Here is a 27,114-nt window from a genome sequence, read left to right on the forward strand (position 1 = left end):
TATGAAAAATAATTTGAACTTGATTAAGAAAGTAAATCTGTAAAATAAACAGATTTAAGCTTTAGCAACTTCTTGATTCGGTAATCCTTGCAACTACTTCATAGCTATAATCCTATTATAGTATTTTTCACACAAAAAAAGTTGCTGGCGTTCTTAGCGCTGTCAAAATAAAAGGTTCTTCTGACGACCAAACAAAAAAACTTGTAATAAAAGATAATTTATAAATGCCAAATATCAGCTGTTATATCGGATTTGGCAATATATCAGTTGACCAATTGTTATTTATTTTTAAATATATGAATTTTTTCTAGTCATACCTAGCCCTGAAATGTTTGTTCTATTTGTAATTATAATGAGTATAAATTGATCTTGTCTGGCTTTTCTTGTCCTCAGATTCTTCATCAGGATGTTGCAGTGATTGTAGTGAAACATCTGATTGTGACGATGGGGATTTTTGGGAACCTGGCCTGTACGGGTCAGGCCAACTGTTACAACAACACTTCCAAAGACTACTGCTACTCGGCCCGGATCCGCAGTACTGTACTGCAGGGGCTGCCCTTCGGAGGGGTTCCCACGGTCCTCGCACTGGACTTTATGTGCTTCCTGGTAAGTGACTGGCGTGGAAAAACTCTGCCTCTGAGCTCTGCCTGTAGAATAAGACAAGAATGTTTTAATATTAGCTGCAAAATACCTCAACACACCAAATTAGTGTTTTAAAAACGTAATGGTTTAAGCATCATTAAACGCAAAATGAATAGTGGAATCTCAGTATATTAATCGACTAATGGTGTTGTTCGATATAATTTTGGATGAAAAGAATTTCCCAGTAGGGCTCGCACAGTGTAGTCTGGTAGTCGACTATTTCAACCACTAGTTGGCGCTGTCGGAAGCCATCAAGTATTCGAACGCTCCATAATTTTACTGTTGAAGACCTGTGAAACATTATATCAGGAGGCTAATGTTGCATAAGACCCCTTGGCTAACTGTTAAACTTAATATATGTATGCACATACTGTTCGACGTCAAAGACGTGGATAAGGCCTGTTATTTTAATGTTTTTACAGTGCATGTAGGACACATAATTGTTGCAATCATTGGGCTGTCAATTAATAAACAGTCTTGTATTCAAGAAGGCTTTTTTTTTTAATGGTAACAAACCACAAGTAATCGAGTAACTCAAAGTATTGTTTTGATAAGTAACCAACTAGGTGTGAAACCCCTATTTCCCAGTCATATTTTAATAAAAAAAAAATAAAAGATGACAATAAAAATGTATTTTGCCTTTAGAAAATAAAGCCTATTTTTCAGATAGTGTTGTAATGATGCCTACATTTCAGTACCAATTTCAGGATGTTGACCTTAACACTAATGAATTGACCTACTTTTCTGGTTGTCCGGTCAGTTACATTCACATGATCTCTTCTGATGGGAAAAAAAATCAAGCAACCTTTTTAAATGTTCGTGAGCAGACAGAGCTACGCAACAACAGTTGTTTAACCTTCCAACTCTGTCAGCTTGACTGACTCTCAGCTCCATGGCTGCCCTCTTGACCTACATTTCTGCTGATGACTTCAGCAGCGAGCTGCACATCAATGTAAACTGCAAGCTATAGTTCTGCATTTCTTCTCAGGTCAATATAAACAAGATCGAGAGCTCTAAACCGCATCAGAAGCAAATTTTATCCTCCAGTTCACTAATTGCATTTATCTTTTCTTCAGTGTGGTAACTAGCAGTAGGCACCTATTACAGTATTGAAAATTTCACGTCACAATATTGATTTATTTCAAAATATGCTATATTTAAGTTTAAGCAGAATATTTGTGCATTAGTTTGACTTCTCTCTTACTCATAGTTTGTCTGATCATCTCTGCATCTTTCTCCAACTCAGGTTCTTCTTTTTGTCTTCTCCATCTTACGGAAAGTGGCGTGGGATTACGGCCGTCTGGCCCTGGTGACTGATGCTGACAGGTAAGGACATGTCGCTGTCAAATCTGTCTGATTGATGGGTGTCATTTGGATGTCAAATTGAATGGATTGCTCTCAGACCATCACTAACTGCAAGTCTCGTGTGAATTCTTCTGTAGAAGACATGTCTGTGTGGTGTAAAAGTACATGTATGTGTGTGTATTTCTTGGAAAAGTGCAAGATAAAGAAAGCTAGGGTAAAAAAGAGAATTTCGTCCTTGCATCATCTGAATTCCATGTACACAGCCTGGAAAATGAAAGGGTTTTGCCCATTTCAGAATCCCTGTTCCAGGCTATCAACTGAAATGACCAGCATCAATGAACATGATCTCATCCAATCAATAAAGTCCTCTTTCAGATTGTCGCCAGAAGTGGCCAATTATGGGCAAAAACCTGGTGTTTGAGTAGAATCACTGTGAAGAGCAGATTCAACCCCACTTTCTGTTAACCACAGGTCTTAGGAGCACATTTGATTCAACAGAGAAGACCACCTCTGCTTACTGATTTAAAAAAAGTCTTTGTGTCTCATGGGATGGAATTTAGTTTTTTTTTTTTTTTTTTGAGATTATGGACCCAAGCCCACTACTATTTCCATTTTAGCCAAATTAATGACAAACACAGTGTTACAAAAGCCTTCATCAGAGTCTAATTAAATGGCAAAAGTAGAGAAAATGACAACAGTTTGGTATAACCAAAAGCTGGATCAAAGTTGAAGATTCATCAGGATTTCCTAGTTATAGCGCCCCCCCATGGACAGAATTGGATGAAAATTGGTGCGTGTCCTCTAATTGTCCTGATGTTCATATGTTCCAATTTTCATTAAGTTGGATCATTGCGTTCGGAAGTTACGTTCATTCGTAGAAATAGGCTATGCCCAAACATTTAATTGGCTTGTGAATGCAGAATGAATTAATGAATTAAAATCCCCTGAATGATGTTCTTTCTGGAGTGTCTCTTAATTATGCTAGTAGTTTTGGATCCTTATTATTCAGGTTCTGGTCCTCCTCCATCTGTACACCCCAAGTGGTCAATAATGGGCGAAAACCTGGTGTTTGAGTAGAATCACTGTGAAGAGCAGATTCAACCTCACTTTAGGAGTTAGGAGCACATTGGAGTCAACAGGGAAGACCACCTCTGGTTACTGATTAAAAAAAAAAAAAGTTTTTGTGTCTCATGGGATGGATTTTAAGACTTTTTTTTTTCTTCTTTTTTTTTTAGATTATGGACCCAAGCCCACTGCTCTTTCCACTTTAGCCAAATTAACGAAAACACAGTGTTACAAAAGACAATCTCCAATTATAGCTTTAACCTTAGCCTTCATCAGAGTCTAAATAAATGGCAAAATGACAACAGTATTCAATTCAATTCAATTCAATTCACATTTATTTGTATAGGGCTTTTCACGATACATATCGTTTCAAAGTAGCTTTACAGAGAATGCATGTCAACATTACAATTTGGAGACTGCAGTTAGCTAATAATGTAATAATTTAGGCGATTAACATACAATCACTGTTAGCAATTTAATTGAAGGTAGAAGCAAAGAGCTCCTGGAAAAATGAATTACATATTAACAATAATTAGGATATATAGAAATTTGCGAATGTGCGTGTTGATCCAGATGTTGCATCTTCTGAAGTCATCGCAGGAGTTGGTGCCGTCTCTTCCAAAGTTTTAGTCATCTGAGGTCTTCTTAAGAGGCTGGATCCAAACTGAAACTGATGTACTCTCTAGTCAGAAAAACAGAAAAGCAAATGAAGAATAATTAGCATAGCTGCTGTTCATAACATTAAGCAAAGATAGTCATGTGCAATTGATCTGATATGAGATGGATTATGTGAATGCTTGGCTGAAGAGATGTGTCTTTAATCTAGATTTAAACTGGGTGAGCGAGTCTGAGCCCCGAACATTATCAGGAAGGCTATTCCAGAGTTTAGGAGCCAAATGTGAAAACGCTCTCCCTCCTTTAGAGGACTTAGCTATCCTAGGTACAACCAGAAGTCCAGAGTTTTGTGATCTTAAAGAGCGTGAAGGATTGTAGGGCGATAAAAGATCGGTTAAGTACACAGGAGCTAAACCATTTAGAGTCTTATAGGTCATTAGCAGTACTTTATAATCGATACGGAACTTAATAGGTAACCAGTGAAGAGATGATAAAATTGGTGTTATATGATCATATTTTCTTGACCTGGTAAGAACTCTAGCAGCTGCATTTTGTACTAATTGTAGCTTGTTTATTGTATGCTGAAACAGAACAATTTAGTAACCAAAAGCGAGACTTCTTGATCAAAGTTGAAGATTCATCAGGATTTCCTAGTTATAGCGCCCCCCTGTGGACGAAATTGGACGAAAATTGGTGTGTGTCCTCAAATTGTCCTGATGTTCATATGTACCAATTTTCATTAAGCTGGATCATTGTTTTCAGAAGTAACTTTCATTAGTAGAACTAGGCTATGCCCATACATTTAATTGGTTTGTGAATGCAGAATGAATTAATGAATTAAAATCTGGAGTGTCTCTTGATGATGCTAGTAGTTTTGGATCCTTATTATTCAGGTTTTGCCTCACAGAGATGGTCTTCCTCCATCTGTACACCCCACGTGTCTTTCTTATCCGGTCTCACAGCTTGAATATACAGGTGCAACTAAATGCTCCCAAAAACTTTTCAAGAAACATTTCTTTGGCAGGGGTAGGAAGGAAGTGAATTAAAGGCTGCACACACACACACACACACACACACACACACACACACACACACACACCATCTGCCTCATAACACAGTGTGTTTCATTATCTGTGAGCAGATTTGCTGTGTTTCTGCTGCTGTCAGTGCACATCACTGCTGTGTGTTTCTATTTTCACTCTGCTCTTCCTCCTTTCTGCTTTTCTTTGCTTTTTCCTTCCCTCGCTGGTGCGGAACGGAGCCAGAAATATTCCCTCGTATCATTTTCCATTGAATCGATCATGTATTATTTGCTGCTTATTAATGTTGCTGGAAATAGACTCAGCCGCTGGCATTGTGTTTTTTAAACTTGGTTACATAATTGCTACACATATATTTATTTTAAAGATCTTTAATCTGGTGTTCGCTAACCAGAAAGTACCATTAAAGATTTATGTTAACAATTATTCTTTTATTCTGAAGGGTTTGAAGGCTGTTGTACTGATTGTTTTCTTGTTGAAAGTCTAATTGGTTGTGCTCCCATGATGCTTTACTTCTTCCTGTAGAGGAAATAGAGCATTGATGAGCTTCCTATTGGAGTCTCACAGTTGATTGGGCATTTTGCATGTCCAGCTTTTTTAAAAACAACAGTGACTTCAGTTCTGTGTATTGACAGTGATTTTAGATTGAAGTGTTTGTGGACCTGCTGACTGCACAGCGTCCGTCTATAATTACAGCGACACACTCCTGGGGAAAGACCCGTCAGATTGCTGATTCTCTACATTAAACACGAGGCTCCAGTTTACGCTCTCGTGACTCTACGGTTCATAGCGAACAGATTTACACGCCACTTGTAAACACTTGAGTACTTAAGTGAAAGCACAGCTGTAATGTGGTGTAATGTGTCCACTTTAGGCAGTTTTATTCATTTATTGAAATGTAGAGCATGTGCATAGTAGCTACGGTGCAAACTGGGTTGGGTCATTAGAAAAGTTTGGCATTGGTACTGCACTGGCGCCTAGTTTTGTTTTGTTTTATTTTTTATTTTGTTTGTTTTTATATTTTATTTAATATTTTATATTGTTTTACTTTTATTTAAGGGTTTATATTTAGTATTTTTTTATTTTTTTTTTTTACTTTTTTTTTTATTTCTTTACAAGAATGTATTTTAATTGCATGTCATCTTTAAAATTAGTTTTTATTTTTTATATTTTCTTTTTCTTTTTATATTTTCTTTTTATATATATATATATATATATATATATATATATATATATATATATATGTGTGTGTGTGTGTATATGTGTTTTTATTTTATTTAAGGGTTTATATTTTAGTTTTTTGTTTATTTACAAGAAAGTATTTTAATTGCACATCTTTAAAAAAAAAAGTTTTATTTTTTATATTTACTTTTTACTTTATAATATATTTTATTTTTATATATTTTTTATTTAATATTTTATATTGTTTTAATTTTAATTAAGGTTTTATATTTTTGTTGTTGTTGTTGTTGTTTTTTTTCCTTTTTTTATTTATTTATTTTTTTTTAATTTCTTTACAAGAACGTATTTTAATTGCACGTCATCTTTAAAATATATTGAGAGATACTGATATGTCCTCAGATATATGGTGTGTCTCTAATCACCTAACATCGCTCTGTTTCCACAGTTAAAGATCTGACAGCTGCAGCCTTCAGAGGTTTTGTTTGATTTGAATGAATTCAAGCTTATTATTCCCTTCCTCTTTTTTCTTTCCTTCCCAAGACAGAAGAGAAGATTCAACGGTCTGGAGGAGCGGGAGTAGTATGTTCAGTTATTGTTCCTATGCTTTACTCTGGTGAACTAACTGCTCACTACTTCTGATAAACTAGTGTGTGTGTGTGTCTTGGTTTGTAATTATGGAGGTTCCTCACTTTTGACCTTTTCTAACACACCACGGGTGACACATGTCGCTTTAGAGATGCTGTCCTGAGTGTTTTCTCTGATTGCACACCACATACTAATTTTCCTCTTGTGTGTGTGTGTGTGTGTGTGTGTGTGTGTGTGTGTGTGTGTGTGTGTGTGTGTGTTTGTGTGTGGTGTTTGACTCACTCATGTGAATTTGCTTTCCAAAGGGCCTCTAACACATGAGTGTCAATAACCGCCTGTCCTTCGTGTCTCTTTTTGTGACGTTTGTTATGTGACTACAGTAGGAGAAAGGAACGGAATAACTATGAGCCCGTACGCAGGTAATAGAGCTCTAGCGTGTCTCTCTGACCCGTTGTGACCCCAAAGAGTGGATCCAAACAAGACCCCCTCAGTATTGTGAGTCTTCCCGCCCTTGTGAATGTGGCCAGTCACGTATATCTTCTCATGTAGAGCTTTCCTTCAAAAGTGGTGATCGTAGGTGGATATGACCTCCTCAAACCTCCTCGCACACGAACACAGAACTGTTCTCTCAGAGGTTTATTCACCCTCATGATATTCCAAACTCGGGATGAGTCACAATGGGTGACTACTTTTATTTTATTTTATTTTATTGCATTTTATTGCATTGCATTGCAATGGGTGACTACTTGTCATCCAACAACCAATTAATCAGGTTGGTAAATGTATTTATTTTATTGTATATTTATTTATTTATTTATTTATTTATTTTTTATTTTAAGTTGCAGCTTTAAATTTTATTTTATTATACTTTTATTTATTTTTTTATTTTAAGATGCAACTTTGTTTTTTTTTTTTACTTATTTTATAAATTATTTTATAAATGTTTTATAAAATTTATAAAATATATTATAAATAAAAATATAAAATAAACTATTGTATTTTTTATTTATTTTGTTTCAGCTTTTTTTACTTTTACTTTACTTTTATTTTATAAATGTTTTTAATTTATAAAAATAAATTATTAAAAATTATATTAAAAATATAAAATATTTTATTGTATTTATTTTTATTTTATTTAAGTTGCAGCTTTATTTTTTATTTTTTATTTTACTTGACTTATTTTATATTATAATTTTTTTAATCATTTTTAAAAACAATTATATTTTAAATAAATTATGAATCATTTTTTTAATTCAATATTTTTATATTCACTTTATAAATAAAATAAAATAAAAAAGGACAAAAAAATGGACTACTTTTATTTTTTATTTATTTATTTATTTTATGGAAATGAGCATGAACATTCTGGTAAACATCTACTTTTCTGCATCACAGAAGAAAAATAGTCATATGGGTTTGGTTTGGAGTAACATAAGAGTGAATAAAAAATTAAGTTTGAACACAATATATACAGTATAAATCACAAACTATATAACGTTTCGAGTCCATTTATGGCCTCAGCAGAGTTTTTTGCCACACAAACACTGCTGTCTTATTGATTGATTTGATTGACAGGTCATAATGAAAGCAAGCAAGCGTAGAAATAGATCTTGGATCCAGTTCAGTATATTACAATAACACCGCTACACAATGCTGAGCTCAGGAAATGCCCAATTCATTTTTTAAATTTTAATTCTGGCCCGTTTGAACCTCTGTTCTTATCACTTCATTTGAGACGCACCAGAGCTCCTGCTTCAGATAAACCGAGAGAGGAAGATTCCTGCGTCCCTCATGCACAGATCCGTTTTCTGCCGTTAGTCTGAGTCTGTCAGTCATCAAGACCCACAGCAGAGGAACCACGTTAATAAAGTCATGTGACAGAATCCTTTTTTACGAACTGTGCCAGTGCACAGACCAGGGAAAAAGAGGATCCGGCTCTTTAAATTAACATCAGAGATCATGTCCTCATCAAGTACAGTTCATCAGAGCCCGTTAGTGATGCTGTAACGAGCATAAATAAAGAAATGGGTCAATGACGTGACGGGTCATTTTCTTGTCCAAAGGCCATAATAATAATAATAATAATAATAAAAACAAAGATATGACATCCAAAGTATGTAAGGTAGTACAGCTAGATCTCTTTTATTGAATCCAAAAGGTTTTAATTATATTTTGCTACATATAAAGGGATTTTAAAGATTTTGAAGAGTCAAAAGGTCATTCGGTTTAACCGACCAACACAGCCATTTCATGTTTTAGTGATTTAAAATATCTTAAAATGTAATAAATGTATATATTTTTTATTCTGGCATGATTTTATAACATCATATATCAACATAGTGCAAAATGGTATTAAAATTATGTTTAGAAGTCGCTGCTTTGTTATGAGAAAGAATGTCCGGAAAATGAATTTCATTCGGAGTAACCAATATAAAGGGACCATTTTGGATCATGTGGTCAATATCATGTGACATCATTCAGACACCTGCAAAGGGCCACATGCTCATGAAGCAAAGTAACTAAATCTCTCTTAACTATTTAAAAACTTCATGTTTTCACTTGATCATACGCATGTCCTGAAACATCAGGTCATTCGGTACAACCGCTATAAAACATGGAAAATTTTGTAATATTTTAAAAACTTGTACTAAATATAAAATGTTTGATTGTCCTTTTGCTAGCTAGCTAGATATCAGCCTGTTAGCATTGTTTGAAAATATCATCATTCAGTATAACCAAAAGTGTCATTCGGTAAAACCGAAATTTTGGTTAAACCGAATGACTGTTTTTGGTGACAAATTCTTGTAAAAAATGACAAAATCAGTGTTAATTGATTATAAAAACCCCATAATCTCAGTGTTAACACTTAATAAAACTTAAAAATTAATTAAATCTCCATTACGTTTTTAAAAACCTTATTCGTCAATGACCCAATAAAACAGTTTTTGAGAATTGTTCAGTTCTCAGGTTAGTGGAAATGAGGTTCACAGATCCCTCAGTGTCTGTATCTGCTAAACACTCAGTTTTAGGAGGCTGTAAAAACCACGAGCGTCTTCCTGTCAGGATTGTTTAGATCTGTATTTGTTCTTCGGTGTGTTTTGGGAGTAGATTAGTCTTCGTCTGAACTGTGGGTTAATATCTTTCAGCGTACGGAGGGGAATGTGCTTTACAGATGTATTCTCAGTTCCTCAAGCACATAAATACTTAATATCCCATCAACCCCGAGATGAGACTGACCTATATTTGCTTGTGTGGACCTGAATGTTCTGACTGTCCGGCTGCGCTCGGTTCATTTCAGGCCTTCAGAATAACAAAAAACAACCAGTTTAACCCTTCAGAAGACCTGAACCTGAATTTCTGACATGTTTCTCACTTTATTCTTTCTCTTTTTCCTTCTGCTTTCTGTCTTTCTCTCTCTCTGTGTGTGTGTGTGTGCGCAGTGTGGCTTCAGCTCTACATTCTGAAACGCCGGACCGTTATGAACGTCTCACCTCCGTCTCCAGCTCGGTGGATTTCGAACAGCGAGATAACGTAAGACACCTGTCAATCACTCCCTCTGGCCCCGCCCTCCCCTCTCATCTGCATCCACAGCTGTTTGGCTGGTCACATGACTGTGTGTGATTAATAATTCAGGGTTGGCAGTAATCTCTGATTGTGATGGGGTTTTTTTGCACAGTGTTTGATTTTTTTTTTTTTTTTTTTTTTTTTTTTTTTTTTTTTTTGCACTTTATCTGGAAGCAAAGCCAAGTTTAAAAAGCTACTTAAAGACGATTTGTTGGCAATTTGACTTTGGATCCAACTCAAAGTCTTTATCACCCATTTCCCAAAGCGCGTCTCCCGGCCCCTCTCGCTCCCCGCGGACATCATTGATTTTTCCATGCAACACTGACCTCACGTCAACGTTATATACGCTCGGAAAGAACCGAGCGGCCTTTATAGAGGGTGAAAACTTCCTCCCTCCATCATTTCTGTTTAAATCACAGTCATGATGAACCAGCGTTTCTGCACTCGTTTCAGACGCCGTCCTTGAAAGTCCCCAGAAGCCTTCAGGAGAGAAACTGACTCGACAAAACCTCCAAATAAACTCCCTTAAAGTGAAACCGCAGGGGGCGATTTGAATTCTGCGATGTGGAGAATCTAGTCATAAAAATGGAATCGATGGTCGATAATGACACCGATTTTTGGAGCATCCCTACTTAGTGGTCTTCCGTTGTTAATCCGTGATCGTGACGCGCCTCCAGCAAGTTTTCAGCAGGTGACATCACCCACCGAAACACCCACCTGTTTTCCAGCCTCTTAAGAGATCAGTGCAGGACTTCAGCATCTCCTGCCTCTTCACCTGCGTTCACCTGTAATCCTGCTGAGAAATCTCCCTCACAGTCTTTCACAGGCCGGGCGGATGTGTTGCAGCCATAAAACACATGACTTGTATTAATATATGCAGTAATAGTCTGTTTATTGTTGTGTGTACTGCATTATGTGTGTGTGTGACAGAACTCTTGTTCTCATTGCAGGGCTTCTGCTCCTGGTTGACGGCCATATTCAGAATAAAGTAAGTGATTCTCTGGCTCTAATGTGAGTTTAGTAAGCAGAATATGCAGCACTAGATCTGTATCACATGCTCTATATATCAGGGTTTCTCAAATGTTCTCAAAAAAAACCTTTGACCTAAAATATTAACTTAAAATTTCAAGAAAATATTTCAATAATTTCACACCATGTTCATGATTGTGTGATGACGGTTAATGGTCACATGAATGCAGGTAAACGAGTGAAATATGTAATCTTTTTTTTTTAGTTTGTTTTCTTTTTTAAATGATTTTATTAATTCTTAAATTAAATAGTTTTTAAATAAATTCTTAAGTGTACATTTTTAATTATTTAATACACTTTTGTTGATTATTTTAAAATTATTAATTTGAATTGTGCATTTATGATTTAATTAGTATTTAGTAAGTGTTAGTTTTTATTTAAGTGTACATTTTTATGATTTTATTCATTTTTAGTTTTTTATTTTCATCATTATTTTAATTGTACATTTTAATTTCTTATACACTTTTAATGTTTTATTTTGATTTTTCTTGATTTTACGTGATTTTTATTAATTCTGAAGAATTTATTTAAAAATTATTTTAAGTGTACATTTTAATAAATTAATATTAAAATGTAAATTCATAAATTTTTGTTGATTATTATTATTTAAAAATTATTAATTTGAATTGTGTGTTTTTATGATTTAATTAGTTTTTAGTAAGTATTAGTTTTTAGTGTACATTTTTATTAATTTTTAGTTTATTTTCATCGTTTAAATGTGTATTGTAATTGCACATTTTAATTTTTTATACATTTTTTGTATTTTGATTTGTTACTTCAAAATTATATATTTTATTTGTACATTTTAACCATTTAATTAATTTTTAGTAAGTTTGTTTTTTTTATTTAAGTTTACATTTTAATGATTTAATACATTTTTGTTGATTTTAAAATTATTCATTTGAATTGCATTTTTATGATTTAATTAGCTCTTAATGTTAGTTTTTAAGTGTACATTTTTGATTTTACTCATTTTTAGTTTTTCATCATTATTATAATTGTATATTTTAATTTCTTATACACTTAGTGTTTTATTTTGATTTGTTGTTACTTTAAAATGTATTTTAATTGTACATTTTAATCATTTAATTTTTAGTAAGTTTAAGTGTACATTTTTATGATTTTTTTTTTATTATTTAATTTAATTTGCATTTTTATGAGTTTATAAATTAGTGTTTATTTTGATTTGCTTTCATTTTAAAATTATTTATTTGTTAACACTTTATTTTAGTGTAGTTACTGTAGTAATAACTATAAATTATGCATAATTACATGCAACTAATCTTAAACTCTCACCCTGACCATATAGTAAGTACATTTAGTTCATTATTATTTTTCAGGACATAAATGTATAATTTTACTGTAACATGGACACCTTAAAATAAATATATTTAAAAGTATATATTTATGTAAAAATATATAATATACACATCACCTCATGAATCTCCTGCAGTTTCCTCACAAACCCCAGTTTGGGAAACCCTGCACTTCACTGTATACTTCATACTATATATTCTATATGCCTTACTATTTATCCCAGTTTATACTCTCTACTTCCCATTCCATACTTCAAACCCAAAGCTCAGTATCTCCGTCTGTATGTTCTTTACAGTCTGCAGTCCATACTCTGTAATCTGTACACTGTATTCTCTGTATCTTGAAGTATGACTGTATCTAACGTGAGTCTCTTTCCCCGCAGGGACGAGGAGATCCGGGAGAAGTGCGGTGAAGATGCCGTCCACTATCTGTCCTTCCAGCGGCACATCATCGGTCTGCTGGTCGTGGTGGGCGTGCTGTCGGTGGGCATCGTTCTGCCTGTCAACTTCTCAGGCAACCTGCTAGGTGAGTCCACAAAGAACTGTGGATTACTGGTTGTGGTTATTGGCTTTAAGTTTCATTAGATAGATGGAGACAAAGATCTACGACCGCCATTATCATCCAGTTATGTTTGTGAGCATCATTAGACGCAGTGCTAACATGAGCACCGGCCGTGTCCCGTCTCTCTGCCCTCGGCGCGCGATAGATTACTATCAGAGAGGGTTAATCCACAGCGCTCCGCTTGAGTAATGAGATTGAACTTCTATCTGCTCGCCGGGTAATTGGACGCTTGTTACAGGGACGGAGAGAGCAGTGAAAAATGAATGGAAAGGGTCAAACAGATGAGAGGACGCTTTGCACGAGTCCTTTGAGACGGGAATAATGTGGACAGAGTTCTGTCAGAAACATGCTTCGCCTCTTACACAGGGAAAGGCCATTGTTGTATTTTTGTGCTCTACTAGAACAGGCTGATTATTTTCCTCATATTCTCCATTGTTCAGCTCCTCTCTTCTCAGTCTGTCAGTAACGCTCTGTTTAGTTCCTGTCTCTATGAAGCCCCTCCTTCTGAAAAGCACAATGTGCTCTGATTGGTCGGCTGGAGCGGTGTGTTGTGATTGGTGTTTGGGAAATGTCCCGCCCCTTACCATAACCACCAGTTTCAACACACTACTAACTAACTCAACCAGGCCCCGCCCCTTCATTCTGCGTATTAATTATTTAAATGAGGAATATTGTGACGTGTTCGTTCCCGGAGAAAACTACAGAAGAAGACTACAATGGAGTTCAGAAACAGTGACACTGAATGGAGGGACTTCAAATAAAATTATTTCATTTTCATTTTTATTTTATTTTATTTTATTAAAGTTTTGGTAAGTTTTTTTTATTTTTTATCTATTTGTTTTCATATTTTATTTATTATTTCATATTTTATTTACTTTTTATGCTTTTGTTTATCTATTTTTTTTTTTTTTTTTACATTTTATTTCATTTATTTTAGTAGTGTTTTTTTATTTAATTCATTATTTGTTTGTTTTTTATTTTTGTTTCTTTTTTGTTTCATAGTTTATTTCATGTTTTTTTTTTTTTACTTTTTATGCATTTATCTATTTTATTTGACATTTTATTACTTTATTATTTGTTTTTATTTACTTACGCATTTATCATTTTATTTGAAAAAGCCATAATGTGGCCGCGTTCAGCACACAGAATGACAGCGTTACCCATCTATGACCCTTTTGTTAGCTTTCAAAAGCACAAATTACATCATTGTTGTTTTTTTTCCTCAGACAACAACGCATACAGCTTTGGACGTACAACAATCGCCAACTTGGATTCCAAGTGAGACATTTCATTCACTGCACATACATTGAAAACCTCCCCGTATGCTTTAATTGAAGAGGTCATGATGTACTTTGAGGATTCTGGGTAAAGTGGACGTGTCTCTTTCTCCCTGTGCTTCAGAAATAACCTCTTGTGGCTGCACACGTCATTCGCCTTCATGTACCTGCTCCTCACCGTCTACAGCATGAGGCGTCACACGTCCAAGATGCACTACAAAGAAGATGACCTGGTACGTGAACCGCATCGGTTTCGTCAAGTGCATCATTTGTGTTTGACTGAAGAAAGAGTTTGAAACAAAATGGTTTTTGGAAGGACTAATCATTTACATCTTGAATACAGTAATAACATAAGAAGATGCATGATGTAAAAACAAGTCTCGAGGCTCTTGTGACGTGTGCAGCTGCAGCGCTGCATGCTGTAATGCTTATGAAATATTCATGAAGTCTGTCTCTTGCATTGACCTACATTTCTGAGCCGAGAGTTTAACCTCAATCTGCACTGCAGCGTCCTCCAGCATCTGTGCACGTGTAAATAACATACAAATAACACGTTTTCCTCTCTTTCTCAGGTGAAACGCACTTTATTTATCAACGGCATTTCTAAATATGCAGAAGAAAGCCATATAAAACAGCACTTTGAGTAAGACGTCTCTCTTTTTTCATCTTCCTTATGCTTTAAACATCTATACTTCCCTTAAATGGGTCACTAGAAGAGCTGCGCGCTGTAGATCATGTCATATGTAAAATATTAAAATCACATGTGTGTGGTTTAGTGTGTATGTTCTCCTCGTATACTGTGAGACTCCAGCTTTCGTAATTATCTAAATGAGTGTTTTAAATTCGAGTCATGCGGCCGATCAGCCGAGCCTGCGCTTGCCAAAAATGAGTGTGACGAGGCGCTGGGGAGGATCTATGAATAGACTCGAGTGTCTAATGTCATTTTACCTGAGAGCTGCTGTTCCCTCCTGCAAAACTCAATGACAAACATCCCGGCTGGAATTGTCTGTTATTTATTGTAATTATGAACAATAGCAGATATTTGGTTATTAGTGAAATGTGCAGTTTTAGATGTTAAAATACTTTTTTTGTATCCCAGTTTAAAGGATGGAAATGATCCTGTAATTAGAGGTTCAAGCGCGTATCTCTGAAACTCTATTGTAATTGTTAAATTGTCCAGATATCAGCATTCTCCAATAAAAGTGAGCGGGCAGAGCAAACCGTAAGTCGTAGAGACTTGAAACTTTGAGGGCTGGTAGTACTCTCACCGTCTACAATGTCACCAAAGCTCAGCCCGATAGGCCTGACGGGGGCGCTACAGCGGAGAAAAGTATGAAATCACTCATAACTCCTAAATCCTTGGCTCAAGGCGGACAAAATGGATGCCTCGGATATTTTGGATTTTTTTGAAAAACCTACTTTTGTGAAGTAGTCTTTGGTTTGGTTCCGATCGGGCCAAAAACCTGCGCAGTGAGATTCTCCACTGATAGTCTCGGTGTCAATAATTATCAAAAAGAAGTTGAAATTTCGATTCGCGGCCGCCAAAACGTTCAAAGTTTTACTAAAATTGCTGTAACTTGTGAACAGAATGAGATATTTTCACCAAATTTGGCACACCTATGTAAGAGCTCATTCTGTGGTCGTGTGAAAAAAGATGCGGCAACTGGCCACTTGGTGGCGCTATAACAGGAAAAAAACATGAAGACGGCTATAACTACTTCACTGTTAGTCCGATCGACTTGAAAATTGGCATGCGGTGTCTTTGTCGAGGGGCCAGAACTGTCTATGTCTTGAAAAACATGTCCGCCATCGGCCAATGAGGTTTGAGCAGCTATCAGACAAGGTTAACGAAGGCTGATCGGAATGAAACTCGCTGGGCCTGTTTGAATCACGGCCCTAGAGACCTCTGAGAAATTTGAAAGAAATCGGCCACTGGGGGCGCCTTCACGTTTTTCACATGTGTAAAGGATCGTGTATCACGTGATTTTTCGCACACGCCCACAACATTCGTGCCACATGCTAGAACTCCTCATTCAGAGCAACTTTGCCTCTAGGACCGCCGCTGTCCATCGAATCTTTCGTTAAATATTGGAGATGATTTCAAAAAACAACTTTGGTGAACTAGTCCTAGGTTTTTGGCTCAACCTCGATAACTGTTAAAAAGCTTTATAATCACTTGATCAATTTAATGCGTCCTTGCTGAATAAAACTATTAAACAAAATTTAAAAATCTTACCGTCCCCAAAACTTTTCAATGATGGCAAATAAAAACAGAACCTGTTTTACACAATATTTACTCAGTTCTCTATAATTAAATCATTTATTGCATACGATCCACTGACAAAGCTTATGGTTTTTCCAGAAACTGTGAAAATCTAGTTTTTGCATTTTCAAAATATGTAAATTGCAAGTTTAATGTTCATGACCAAAGCAACAGTTTTATAGCTGATTGTCTGATGTCATAATTTTGGGAGTGTGAGATGTTGATTTCTTCATTTGTGTCTCACAGACAGGCGTACGAGAACTGTGTTGTACTGGAAGCACGTGTTTGCTACAACGTGGCGAAACTAATGTCTCTCAACGCAGAGAGGTAAAAACTCAAGCTTTACTGAATCTGAAAGGTTTGGCTCTGTGTCTCTTTTAGTGTCTCTTTTAGGTTCAGAAATGATCCGACCTCTGAGACCTTCTATTGATCTCTTAAACGGGCTGAAGCTTCTGCTCTCTGAGGAGACGAGCATTGATTTACTGAGTTTAGTGTGTGTGTGTGTGTGTGTGTGTGTGTCCTGCAGGAAGAAGACTGAACGCAGTAAGAAGTTTTTCACGGATCTGATGGCTAAGGAACACATGCCCACCATGATCAACCCGAAGCCCTGCGGTCACCTGTGCTGCTGTGCCATTACAGGCTGTGAAGAGGTATAAACGCACTACCCACAATGCCTCTGCACTGTCAGTATATAGTACAATATAAGTGCCATTGCCAGAGGAAAACTCAACACTGATTAATAATTAGGGTTTAAACCATCTTTTCATTTGTTACCTATTATTATTATTATTATTATTATTATTATTATTATTATTATTATTATTAGCACCTATTGTATCCGTTGGTGTTCTTCTTCCGCTCGAGTCTATGGCAGCCCATAGAACCATATGGTGAAAATTTGTGAAATTTGGCACACAGATAGAGGACAGTCTGAACATTAACCACAGCGAATTTGGAGTCTCTACCTCAATCTCTCTAGCGCCACCAACTGGCCAAATTTGCATTCACGTTTAACTTTTGAACCGTAAGGGCTAGAAACGAAATTCCTTTTTCCTCTGATTCCTTGATTCCAAGCCGATTGATGCCAAATTTTCCTACTCTTTGATAAATCCAACTGTTCTTGAATAACATGCAAATTAATTTGATGAAGAGCACGCCAAATTGGATGCAAGGCTATATCTCGACAACGCTTTAGTGTTTTGAGACAAGTCTTGGTAGATATCATCACAAGCATGACTTTCAGCACAGCGCCACCTACTGGTCAGGAGATATGAAAAATGGCTAATTTCGCTTGTATCTTTCGAAGGGTTTGCCCAAAAAAATGTCTTTCCTTTTCCCGTATCAGCCATTTTGGGTGTCAGCCATTTTGAATTTTGTCATAAAATGCTGTATTTTTGATAGACCAAAACGTTTCATCAGACCAATTAGAATCAAGTGTTCCAAAGAGCCATTTAATAAGTCTATTTATTTGAACACACTCTGTTTATGAATGTGTTTTAAATGTTAATTTTTATTATATTTTTAAATTAAATTATTTAATTTTAATCACTAATGGATTCTTTATTCTTAAGTGGCACTACTAGTCCTAGTTCTCTTGGTTTAATGAACCCCCATCAGGCTCTTGGTGTGTCCTTGAACAAAAGCATTTGTGATGTGTCTGAGAATCATTCAGAGGAAATGAAAGCTCTCCTGGGAGGAAGTAATAAAGCGGCAGGTTTCAGGAGGGTCGTGTTTGGTGCTCTGATTTGGTGATTCATTCGTGCTGTAAGTCTGTGTGGTTTTATAGGAGGAGGCCGTGAGTTATTACACCAAACTGGAGGCCAAACTGAAAGAGGAATACAGGAAGGAGAAAGAGAAGGTCAACACCAAACCGCTGGGCATGGCATTCGTCACCTTCCAGAACGAGGCCATGACAGCAATGTGAGTACGACACATGAGCTTTTTCAAACAAATAGCACTAGCCATGTGAAGTGATGTTGCAATACGAATAAAAATAACATTGTGTAAGAAAAAAAAAAAAAAAAAAAAAACTATATTAAATTGGAATTTACTTGACAAATTAAATTGTAAATTACATTGTAAATTTAACAGCAGAATTCCCGGTGGAAAAACTACATTACCCATGATGCTGTACAGAAAATTCCACCAATTCTAGAGCCAAAAAGCAACGCGCCAAAACAGCTCTTTAGCTCCGCCCACTCCCATGAAGCTCTGCGAATGATGTAATCAAGTCGATCTCTCTACGCTCTCAAAATACTGAAATGTTTTGCAATATACTTAAAATGTATAATCAAAGTAGTAAATGAGTAGTTTTATATTTCTCCATCGTTTTTAATTAGATTACGCTGTTTGCAGTGCTTCATGGCAGTGTCGCTCCTCCCTATAGTACGCAAAGTACGCAAGTTGAGTAGGCCCCCGAACCACCAGGAATAGAATTTTAATTTCGGTTTTGACTGACATAAACATTTGGGAAAGTAATCGAATGCTTGTCAGTATATTAGATAAAGTGACAGCAGCCTAATAAACCTGCTGCTGTCTGTGTTATTAATGTTGATCAAACTAAAGAAAACGAGAGAATCATTCACTGAATTCAGGCTATTATTAGTAGTAGGCTAAATTGTTTATTTCATTTGTATCTTTTTTTCTATTGTATTTGTCCTGTTGTTTGTAATTTTAATTTTATGGTATCAGTAACCGTTTCAGCTCACCTGGGTTTTGGATCTGTTGATTCTTTATTTGTTGATTTAGTGTGTGATTTCCTCTGTGTGTGTTTCTGTAGAATCCTGAAGGACTTTAATGCGTGTCAGTGTCAGGGCTGTAAGTGCCGTCAGGAGCTGCGTTCCTCTCAGTTCAGTGAAAATCTTCATGTCTATAACTGGAGCGTCAGCTATGCACCGGACCCCCAAAACGTGCGCTGGTGAGAAATAGACCCATCTCATTCACTTTCTGACTCTTTTTCTTTGTCTCTTTTATTCATTCTCTGGCTATATTTTCTGCATGCAGGGAAAATTACCTGTTAGATTAGTTAAAATGTGCAGCATACAACCAGAGCACACTGTGTGGCGTAGACTGGGTTAAAAACAACCCAAGTTGGGCTGAAAATGGACAAACCCAGCAATTAGGTTGTTTTAACCCAGCGGTTGGGTTAAATGTTTGACCAATGTGCTGGTCAGTTTTATTTAACTCAACTGATGTTTAAAAATGACTATATGTCTGGCTTAAAATGAACCCAAATTAGGTTGGAAATTAAAAACCAGACACATAATTACTAGAGGAAACAATAATAATCAAAAGGTGAACATTCAATAAATGTTCATTTATTAAACATATTAATAAATTTTAATTTCCAACATATTTTGGGTTCATAATAAGCAAGAAATACAGTAATTTTTAAACAACCCATTCGCTGGGTTAAAACAGCCCAATCACTGGGTTAAAACAACCCAATCGCTGGGTTAAAACAGCCCAATCGCTGGGTTAAAACAGCCCAATCCCTGGGTTAAAACAGCCCATTCCCTGGGTTAAAACAGCCCATTCCCTGGGTTAAAACAGCCCAATCCCTGGGTTAAAACAGCCCAATCGCTGGGTTAAAACACCCCAATCGCTGGGTTAAAACAGCCCAATCGCTGGGTTAAAACAGCCCATTCCCTGGGTTAAAACAGCCCATTCCCTGGGTTAAAACAGCCCAATCGCTGGGTTGAAACAGCCCAATCGCTGGGTTAAAACAGCCCAATCGCTGGGTTAAAACAACCCATTCCCTGGGTTAAAACAGCCCAATCCCTGGGTTAAAACAGCCCAATCGCTGGGTTAAAACAGCCCAATCGCTGGGTTAAAACAGCCCAATCGCTGGGTTAAAACAGCCCAATCGCTGGGTTAAAACAGCCCATTCCCTGGGTTAAAACAACTCAATCGCTGGTTGCCAAAAAAATAAAAGGATTTGTTCATTTTCAACAGATTACATATGAAAGAATCATTTGATTACCACCGTTTATAATAATTTATTTGTAGTAAATCATAAATCCAGAAAAAATTGAATTGTATTTCATTGGTCCCTATTACTGTAAAAGTTAAATTAATTAAATTGATTAGACATAGTTTTTTTTTAGTTTTTTTTATTAAAATTGAATTAAACCATTAAAACGGAATCCAGAAAAGTTAAGAACGAATTTGTGACTTCACTTCATAGGGCCCTAATACTGTTTGACACACTAATTTAAAAGCATAGTTGGCCTTTTATACAGTAGTAGTCTACACTGAAACCGTACAGTAAGCAATGCACTGATATTCATTCCCAGCAGCCGCTGTCTCCATCTGTCAGACGTTTCTTTGCTGACTTCATTATGTTCAGGAATTACCCATGAGCAGTCGATACCGTATCAAGCTAAAAGATTTTATACGTTCTGCTGAGTGTGTGTGTGTGTGTGTGGACTGACGTGGGTTTTTTGCTGTACTCTGTTTGCTGACGTGTTGTTTCGCTCACAGGGAGCATCTGTCTTTGGGAGGAGTTTCCTGGTGGCTTCGCTGCTTCATCATCAACTGCATCCTCTTCATCCTCCTCTTCTTCCTCACCACCCCAGCCATCATCATCTCCACGATGGACAAGTTCAACGTCACCAAGCCTGTGGAGTATCTGAACGTAAGGCTGCGATCCGTCATGAAGTCCTGAGCAGACGTTTCAAGCATTAAGTCATTTGTGAAAGTGAAAATGCTGCAAATTATTTTGTTTTAAGGATGTTTATATATTTTTTCCTGGAAAATGACAAATGTTGATCAAGGAAAATGATTTTTGCTTTTGCATGTCTACAAACCGTGGCACGATGCTGTTGACGGTCACGGCTGGTTAAAACAGATCCCAGATTATGATGGAAGAGATGTGATTTATGTGTTGTCGCTGTACGCCGTCACGGTTGGTTAGGGTGCGGTGAGAGTCTGATGATGATGAGGAGCCTCAGCTGGGATTCTCAGTGTTTCTTCTGTAGATGGAGGTTCATGACTCATGTGATCAGCTCATCAGGGTTGTTGAGTTCACTAGTCAGAGACGTTAACACGCTCAGACCTGCTGCTCTACAGCTTACACAGATTTCAGCTGTTATTGTGAGGTGACTCCCACCTAGAACATCAAAAATATCACATTTCACCCCTAAATAATTAAGAAATCATATTTTGTTTAGCAAAAATTCAGCCTTTTTGCATTGTGACATTGTGATTAGCATTATTTTCATGCCATTTTTCACCTCTACACTTCTCTTTACAGTAATAATAATAAATTGTATAATATATAATTACAAGTTATGTATCATAATGATAACATTTAATGTATTATTAAGAAATTATTATTACTATTAATATAATTTATACTATTTATAATATTTACAAAAATTACATTAATATTAAATTATGTATAATTACAATGTTATCTGTCATAATAATAACAATAATTACATTTCATTTTTGTTTAACAATAATTATATTATTATTATTATTAGTAATAGTAGTAATGGTAAAATTAATAACAATAATATAATTACAGTAAGTTATGTATGATATATAGCAATAATAAAATTTAATTTAATAATAAATTGATTAATAATAATAAAACATATATATATATATATATATATATATATATATATAATAAAATATTATTTGTTAATTGGTTAGTTCAATTACTATAATAATATTTATCATGCTTTTTTTTTTTTTTTTTTTTTTTTTTTTTTTTTTATTCCACTTAATTTGTTCAATGCAAAAAATCTCAATGATCCTAAAATTGGCTTTATTTATTTTTCCTAAAATATTTGATTTGACCTTGACCTGTGAGTCATGAAATTCACTCTGTTATTATTTCATAATATTTTACTCATGTACTGAGACAGATGAGGTGTTCAGAAAGGAAAATAAGTTCTGGATGAAACCGTAAACACATGATCATGTGTCTGTGTGTGTCTCTCTATCCAGAACCCGATCGTCACCCAGTTTTTCCCCACGCTGCTCCTGTGGGCCTTCTCCGCCCTGCTGCCCACCATCGTCTACTATTCTGCCTTCTTTGAAGCCCACTGGACCAGGTACAATCCCACAATCCCTCATGTCATCATAAAATCCTCCCCAGTTGAAATCAGCCGCTCTGAAGTATTTCAGGTGTTTAATCTTCTCCTCCTGATTTTCCCGTGTGTTCCTCAGGTCGGGGGAGAACAGGACCACCATGCACAAGTGTTACACGTTCCTCATCTTCATGGTTCTCCTGCTGCCGTCTCTGGGTCTCAGCAGGTACAGTTCCCTCCATTTGAGACACGTGATCACAGCCTTTCATCCGTTTGTGATGTAACTCTGTTTTTCTGCCGAGCCTGTGGAAGTGGGTGGTTTATTTGAATCTTTTATTCATAATTGAATCTTTATTTATATCTGTCAGGGGACTCATTTGGGAAGCTGCCTCGAGCTCTCTCATCCAAACCATCAGCAGTATTTCAATTTATTGCAGAATCTCTCATTGTTTTGAATGATTTCACTATAATGAGCTCTTTAATATATTAAACATCAGATTACTAGTGCTGACTCGAACACTTTCATAATACTAAATGTTCTTCTGTCTTAGTTTGGACGTTTTCTTCCGCTGGCTGTTCGACAAAAAATTCCTGGCTGATGCCACTGTCAGATTTGAGTAAGTCAACTATTTTATTTTATTTTTTAAATTTTGTTTTACTTTATTTTGTTATATTTTATTTTATTTTTTAAGTTCTTAAACTTTTTCCAGTTGTAGCAATATATTTTAATATTGAACTTTATTTGTTTTTTTAATAGAAAAGATGAGTCACATGAGTCAAATATGTTATTTTATAATGTAATTTATTTTTGCATTCATTTTTGTATTTTATTTTATTTTTTAAGTTTTAAAATTTCTTCCCAGTTGTAGAAATCTATTTAAATATTTATATTAATGTACTTATTTGTGTTTTTTTTTTAATAGGAAAGATGAGTCATCTGAGTCAACTATTTTATTTTATAATGTAATTTATATTTGAATTTTATTTTATTTTATTTTTAATTTTATTTTATTTTTTGTTTTACTTTATGTAATGTAATTTTTTTTTTAGTTCTTAAACTTTCTTCCCAGTTGTAGCAATGTTTAAATATTTATATTAATGATCTTATGTTTTTTTTTAATAGAAAAGATGAGTCACCTGAGTCAACTGTTTTATTTCATAATGTAATTTATTTTTGTATTTTATTTTTTAAGTTCGTAAACTTTTTCCAGATATTTATATTAATGAACTTGTTTTTTTGTTTTAATAAAAAAACATGCTGTCAGTGTGTTCATAGATTTGGTGCATATATTTATTGCATCTGATTTATTGCTAATTTCAGGTGTGTCTTCCTTCCTGATAACGGAGCGTTTTTTGTGAACTACGTCATCGCGTCTGCGTTCATCGGAAACGCTATGGACCTGCTGCGGATTCCAGGTCTTCTCATGTACATGATCCGGCTGTGTTTGGCTCGCTCGGCCGCAGAGAGACGCAACGTCAAACGGGTACAAACACACTGACCTTTCAGATTATTCACATGACCTTGTTCCTTATCTTCACACACTTAGTGTTCAACTGAATCTGAAAAAATGTCATGTTTTATCCCAATTATTAAATGCATATGAATATATTAATTATAAATTCTAGATTAAAAAATAGGAAATTATATTTTGCATGAAAAAAATGAAATTTTTTTATTGCATTGTGACATTATTTTTATGAATATTAAATGCATTTTGAGCCAAAATTTTTTATTTATTTATTTATTTATTCAAGCATCAAAGACAGACCAACAAATATTACCATGATGCTTTTTTTTGCATTATTTTCATGCCAATTTCTTGCCTCTACAATTCTCTTTACAATAATATTAATAATAAATTATGTATAATTACAAGTTATGTATCATAATAATAATAATATTATTATTATTATTATTATTATTATTATTATTATTAACAATAACATTTAATGTAATTTTAATGTATTAATATTATTAATACTATTAATTAATATTAATTATACTAGTAATTATTATTACTATTAATATAATTTATATTATAATATTAATAATTACACAAATTACATTAATAAATTATGTATAATTACAATGTTATCTATCATTATAACAACAATTTAATTTTCGTTTAACAATAATTACATATTTTTTTATTACATGAAAAAAATGAAAAATGTTTTTAAAACCATTTTATGGCATTGTGACATTTTTATGAAAAATAAACACATAATTTATTTAAGCATCAAATAAATGCAGATCAAAAAATACTACCATCATTTTTTTTTTTTTTTTTTTTTTTTTTTTGCATTATGTAAGATTTGCTGTTGTGATTAAAAAAAAAAATGTCACATTGGAAAAATCTTTAAAATAATGAAATAAATTGATTTCCAAAAATTCTTATGTTGATGTTGGGATAAAATGTGACTGAAATAAGACATGATTGACAAGTTTAGTGGGATTCATCCACCCACCAATGAGTTATTTTTACCTGCTGCTCACCTGGATGTTGTTCCAGTCGATGCTGTGTTTAGTTGTGTAACCTGTGTGTGTGTGTGTGTGTGTGTGTGTGTGTGTGTGTGTGTGCAGCATCAAGCCTATGAGTTTCAGTTCGGGGCTGCCTACGCCTGGATGATGTGCGTTTTCACCGTCGTTATGACGTACAGCATCACCTGCCCAATCATCGTTCCCTTCGGTGAGTCAGACCACACCCACTCTCACATCAGCCCATTCACGAAACGACAGAGCGACAGCCAATCAGAGAGAGAGCGAGCTAGATGAGCAACAAGGATGAAAGAGAGAATGCAGGGAGAAACGGTGTGAATGACACCACTGAAAAAGCACAAGTGCGTGTGGAAGAAGTGTGTGTATCAATAGCGCCCCCTGCTGGCCACATGTCAGCATTCAGCTTCTAACAATGGAAAAAGCCCACTGCGCCAGCACAGACCACCTGCCTACGCGCCGTGTGTCTGTGTGTCGGAATAAATATAGATCCTCCACCTGCGTTCTTCACTCCAAATCACAGAAACAGGGAGGAAACGCTGCATTTGAGCAATAATCTCTTTGTTTTTCTGTCACTGAGCTTTTGTATGCACACACCATTTCTAGAACTCTCTCAGAAGCACACACTCGTCCTCCAGCTGGCGGTGCGTGACTCATCGGGTCATGGAGGTTCTGTTATGCGGAGGAACAGAACCGGGATACTTTTATACGTCTCTCAGCCCACACTGCGAACGCAGACGGAGATGTTCATCTCGGACACGGAGTTCAACGGCTGACACATGATTAACCTCATGACCGTCCGTCTGCAGACCTGATGATTTAAAATGTTGCGTCTCAAATGAAAACAGACTGATACACGACAGACTCGTGTTTTCGGTACAAGAAAGACCTTGTGAAATTAAAATTGTAGTTTTGATGCTTTTAGTCCATCTATACACTAATGTACTCCTAAAAGCTGATGAAATTTACTTTTTTTGAGTATATATATTTGCATTCAGTATTTTAGGTCCATTTGACACATCTTGTTTGCTAGTGTGTAGGGCATAGATTAAAAAAAATGTGATTTTCCTTATATAAATATGAATTATTTTTATTTTTGTTTTTATTTGTATTTATTTTTTTTATGCTCCAGGTTAGCTGTAGGGCTGCACAATTTAAAAAAAAAAAAAAAAAAAAAGATATCAATAATTAATATTATTATTATTTTCAAATAAAAATATTAAACAAAAATAAGAATTATTTCTATTGTATATTAACCCCTTAAACCCGAAGTGTACACTATCAAGCAACCACTGAACTGAATAACAAAATAGGTTTTAAAGCTTAGATTTTTAATGCATTTAACCATTTTGATCAACTCTTAACGAGTGCTGAGTAGTCCCTCTAAACCGAAGTGTACCGCCCGCCGGCGCCACCTAGCTATTAAAAAAAATAATAATCATATTTTACAAAACTACTGTCTTCATCAACACAAAATAGGTGTCATTTGAAAGCTTAGAGTCTGAACTTTACAATGCTTTGATTAACTCCTAAGTAGTGCGGAGTTATTTGCTGATAAATAAATAAAAAGAATCATCATTTATAAAATACTTTTTTGTACCATGTACTGTAATATGTCAAAAACATGATACAGCTCAGATAGTCATGTGTCACATGTCATTTGAAAGGTCTCATGGAATAAAATACAACAATCATAATTGTTTTGGGCTTTGACTAAACTTGGGCGAGTTTTTGTACGTGTATGTCACGTTTTCGCTCGTAACTTTATGAAACATGCTCCGATTGTGGAATATATCATTACACATGACATACATAGCATTATTTACAGCAGTCCAAAATCAGCATGATCCACGTCGGATTATATTCCTCACGGAGGAACAGCAATTTTAAAAATGCCTTTTTCTTCTAAAAATGTAAAGTTTTCTATCAAATGATATCTACCTTTTGACTCTCCTTACTATAGTTTTGGAGTTATGAGTCTTTATTTTTTTGTGTATTAAACAACTTTAAAAATGCCTTTAAAAACTATTATAAATGTATTATTGTAAATAGAGTATCTAAGAATGACAATATAATGATGATAATTGTATTTTACAGTATGTATAAAATTACAATAGATATTTATGGCTGT

The 27,114-nt window shown here is 35.1% G+C and overlaps 1 protein-coding gene across 7 annotated transcripts in view; it reads left to right on the forward strand.

Annotated features, from left to right (window-relative positions):
- Nucleotides 1–27,114, forward strand: part of LOC127522404 (CSC1-like protein 2) — a 53,775-nt gene that overhangs the window by 20,642 nt on the left and 6,019 nt on the right. For 4 of the 7 annotated variants that reach the window (XM_051912326.1, XM_051912327.1, XM_051912324.1 and 1 more), the window contains exons 2-20: nt 394–606; nt 1,889–1,968; nt 6,390–6,428; nt 9,875–9,965; nt 10,949–10,986; nt 12,727–12,869; nt 14,132–14,183; nt 14,307–14,415; nt 14,755–14,825; nt 16,692–16,772; nt 16,972–17,095; nt 18,232–18,365; nt 19,225–19,362; nt 20,928–21,081; nt 22,404–22,510; nt 22,626–22,712; nt 23,038–23,103; nt 23,808–23,970; nt 25,071–25,176. In XM_051912326.1, the coding sequence (XP_051768286.1) occupies nt 445–606; nt 1,889–1,968; nt 6,390–6,428; nt 9,875–9,965; nt 10,949–10,986; nt 12,727–12,869; nt 14,132–14,183; nt 14,307–14,415; nt 14,755–14,825; nt 16,692–16,772; nt 16,972–17,095; nt 18,232–18,365; nt 19,225–19,362; nt 20,928–21,081; nt 22,404–22,510; nt 22,626–22,712; nt 23,038–23,103; nt 23,808–23,970; nt 25,071–25,176 (1,945 nt within the window). In that variant the 5' untranslated portion in view covers nt 394–444. Of the gene's footprint in view, nt 1–393; nt 607–1,888; nt 1,969–6,389; nt 6,429–9,874; nt 9,966–10,948; nt 10,987–12,726; nt 12,870–14,131; nt 14,184–14,306; nt 14,416–14,754; nt 14,826–16,691; nt 16,773–16,971; nt 17,096–18,231; nt 18,366–19,224; nt 19,363–20,927; nt 21,082–21,314; nt 21,545–22,403; nt 22,511–22,625; nt 22,713–23,037; nt 23,104–23,807; nt 23,971–25,070; nt 25,177–27,114 lie in introns of those variants that run through there. The other 3 variants (XM_051912328.1, XM_051912330.1, XM_051912331.1) reach the window with 3 other exon arrangements.

Source organism: Ctenopharyngodon idella, chromosome 11 (genome assembly GCF_019924925.1).
Source record: "Ctenopharyngodon idella isolate HZGC_01 chromosome 11, HZGC01, whole genome shotgun sequence".
In the NCBI taxonomy this organism is placed as follows: domain Eukaryota; kingdom Metazoa; phylum Chordata; class Actinopteri; order Cypriniformes; family Xenocyprididae; genus Ctenopharyngodon; species Ctenopharyngodon idella.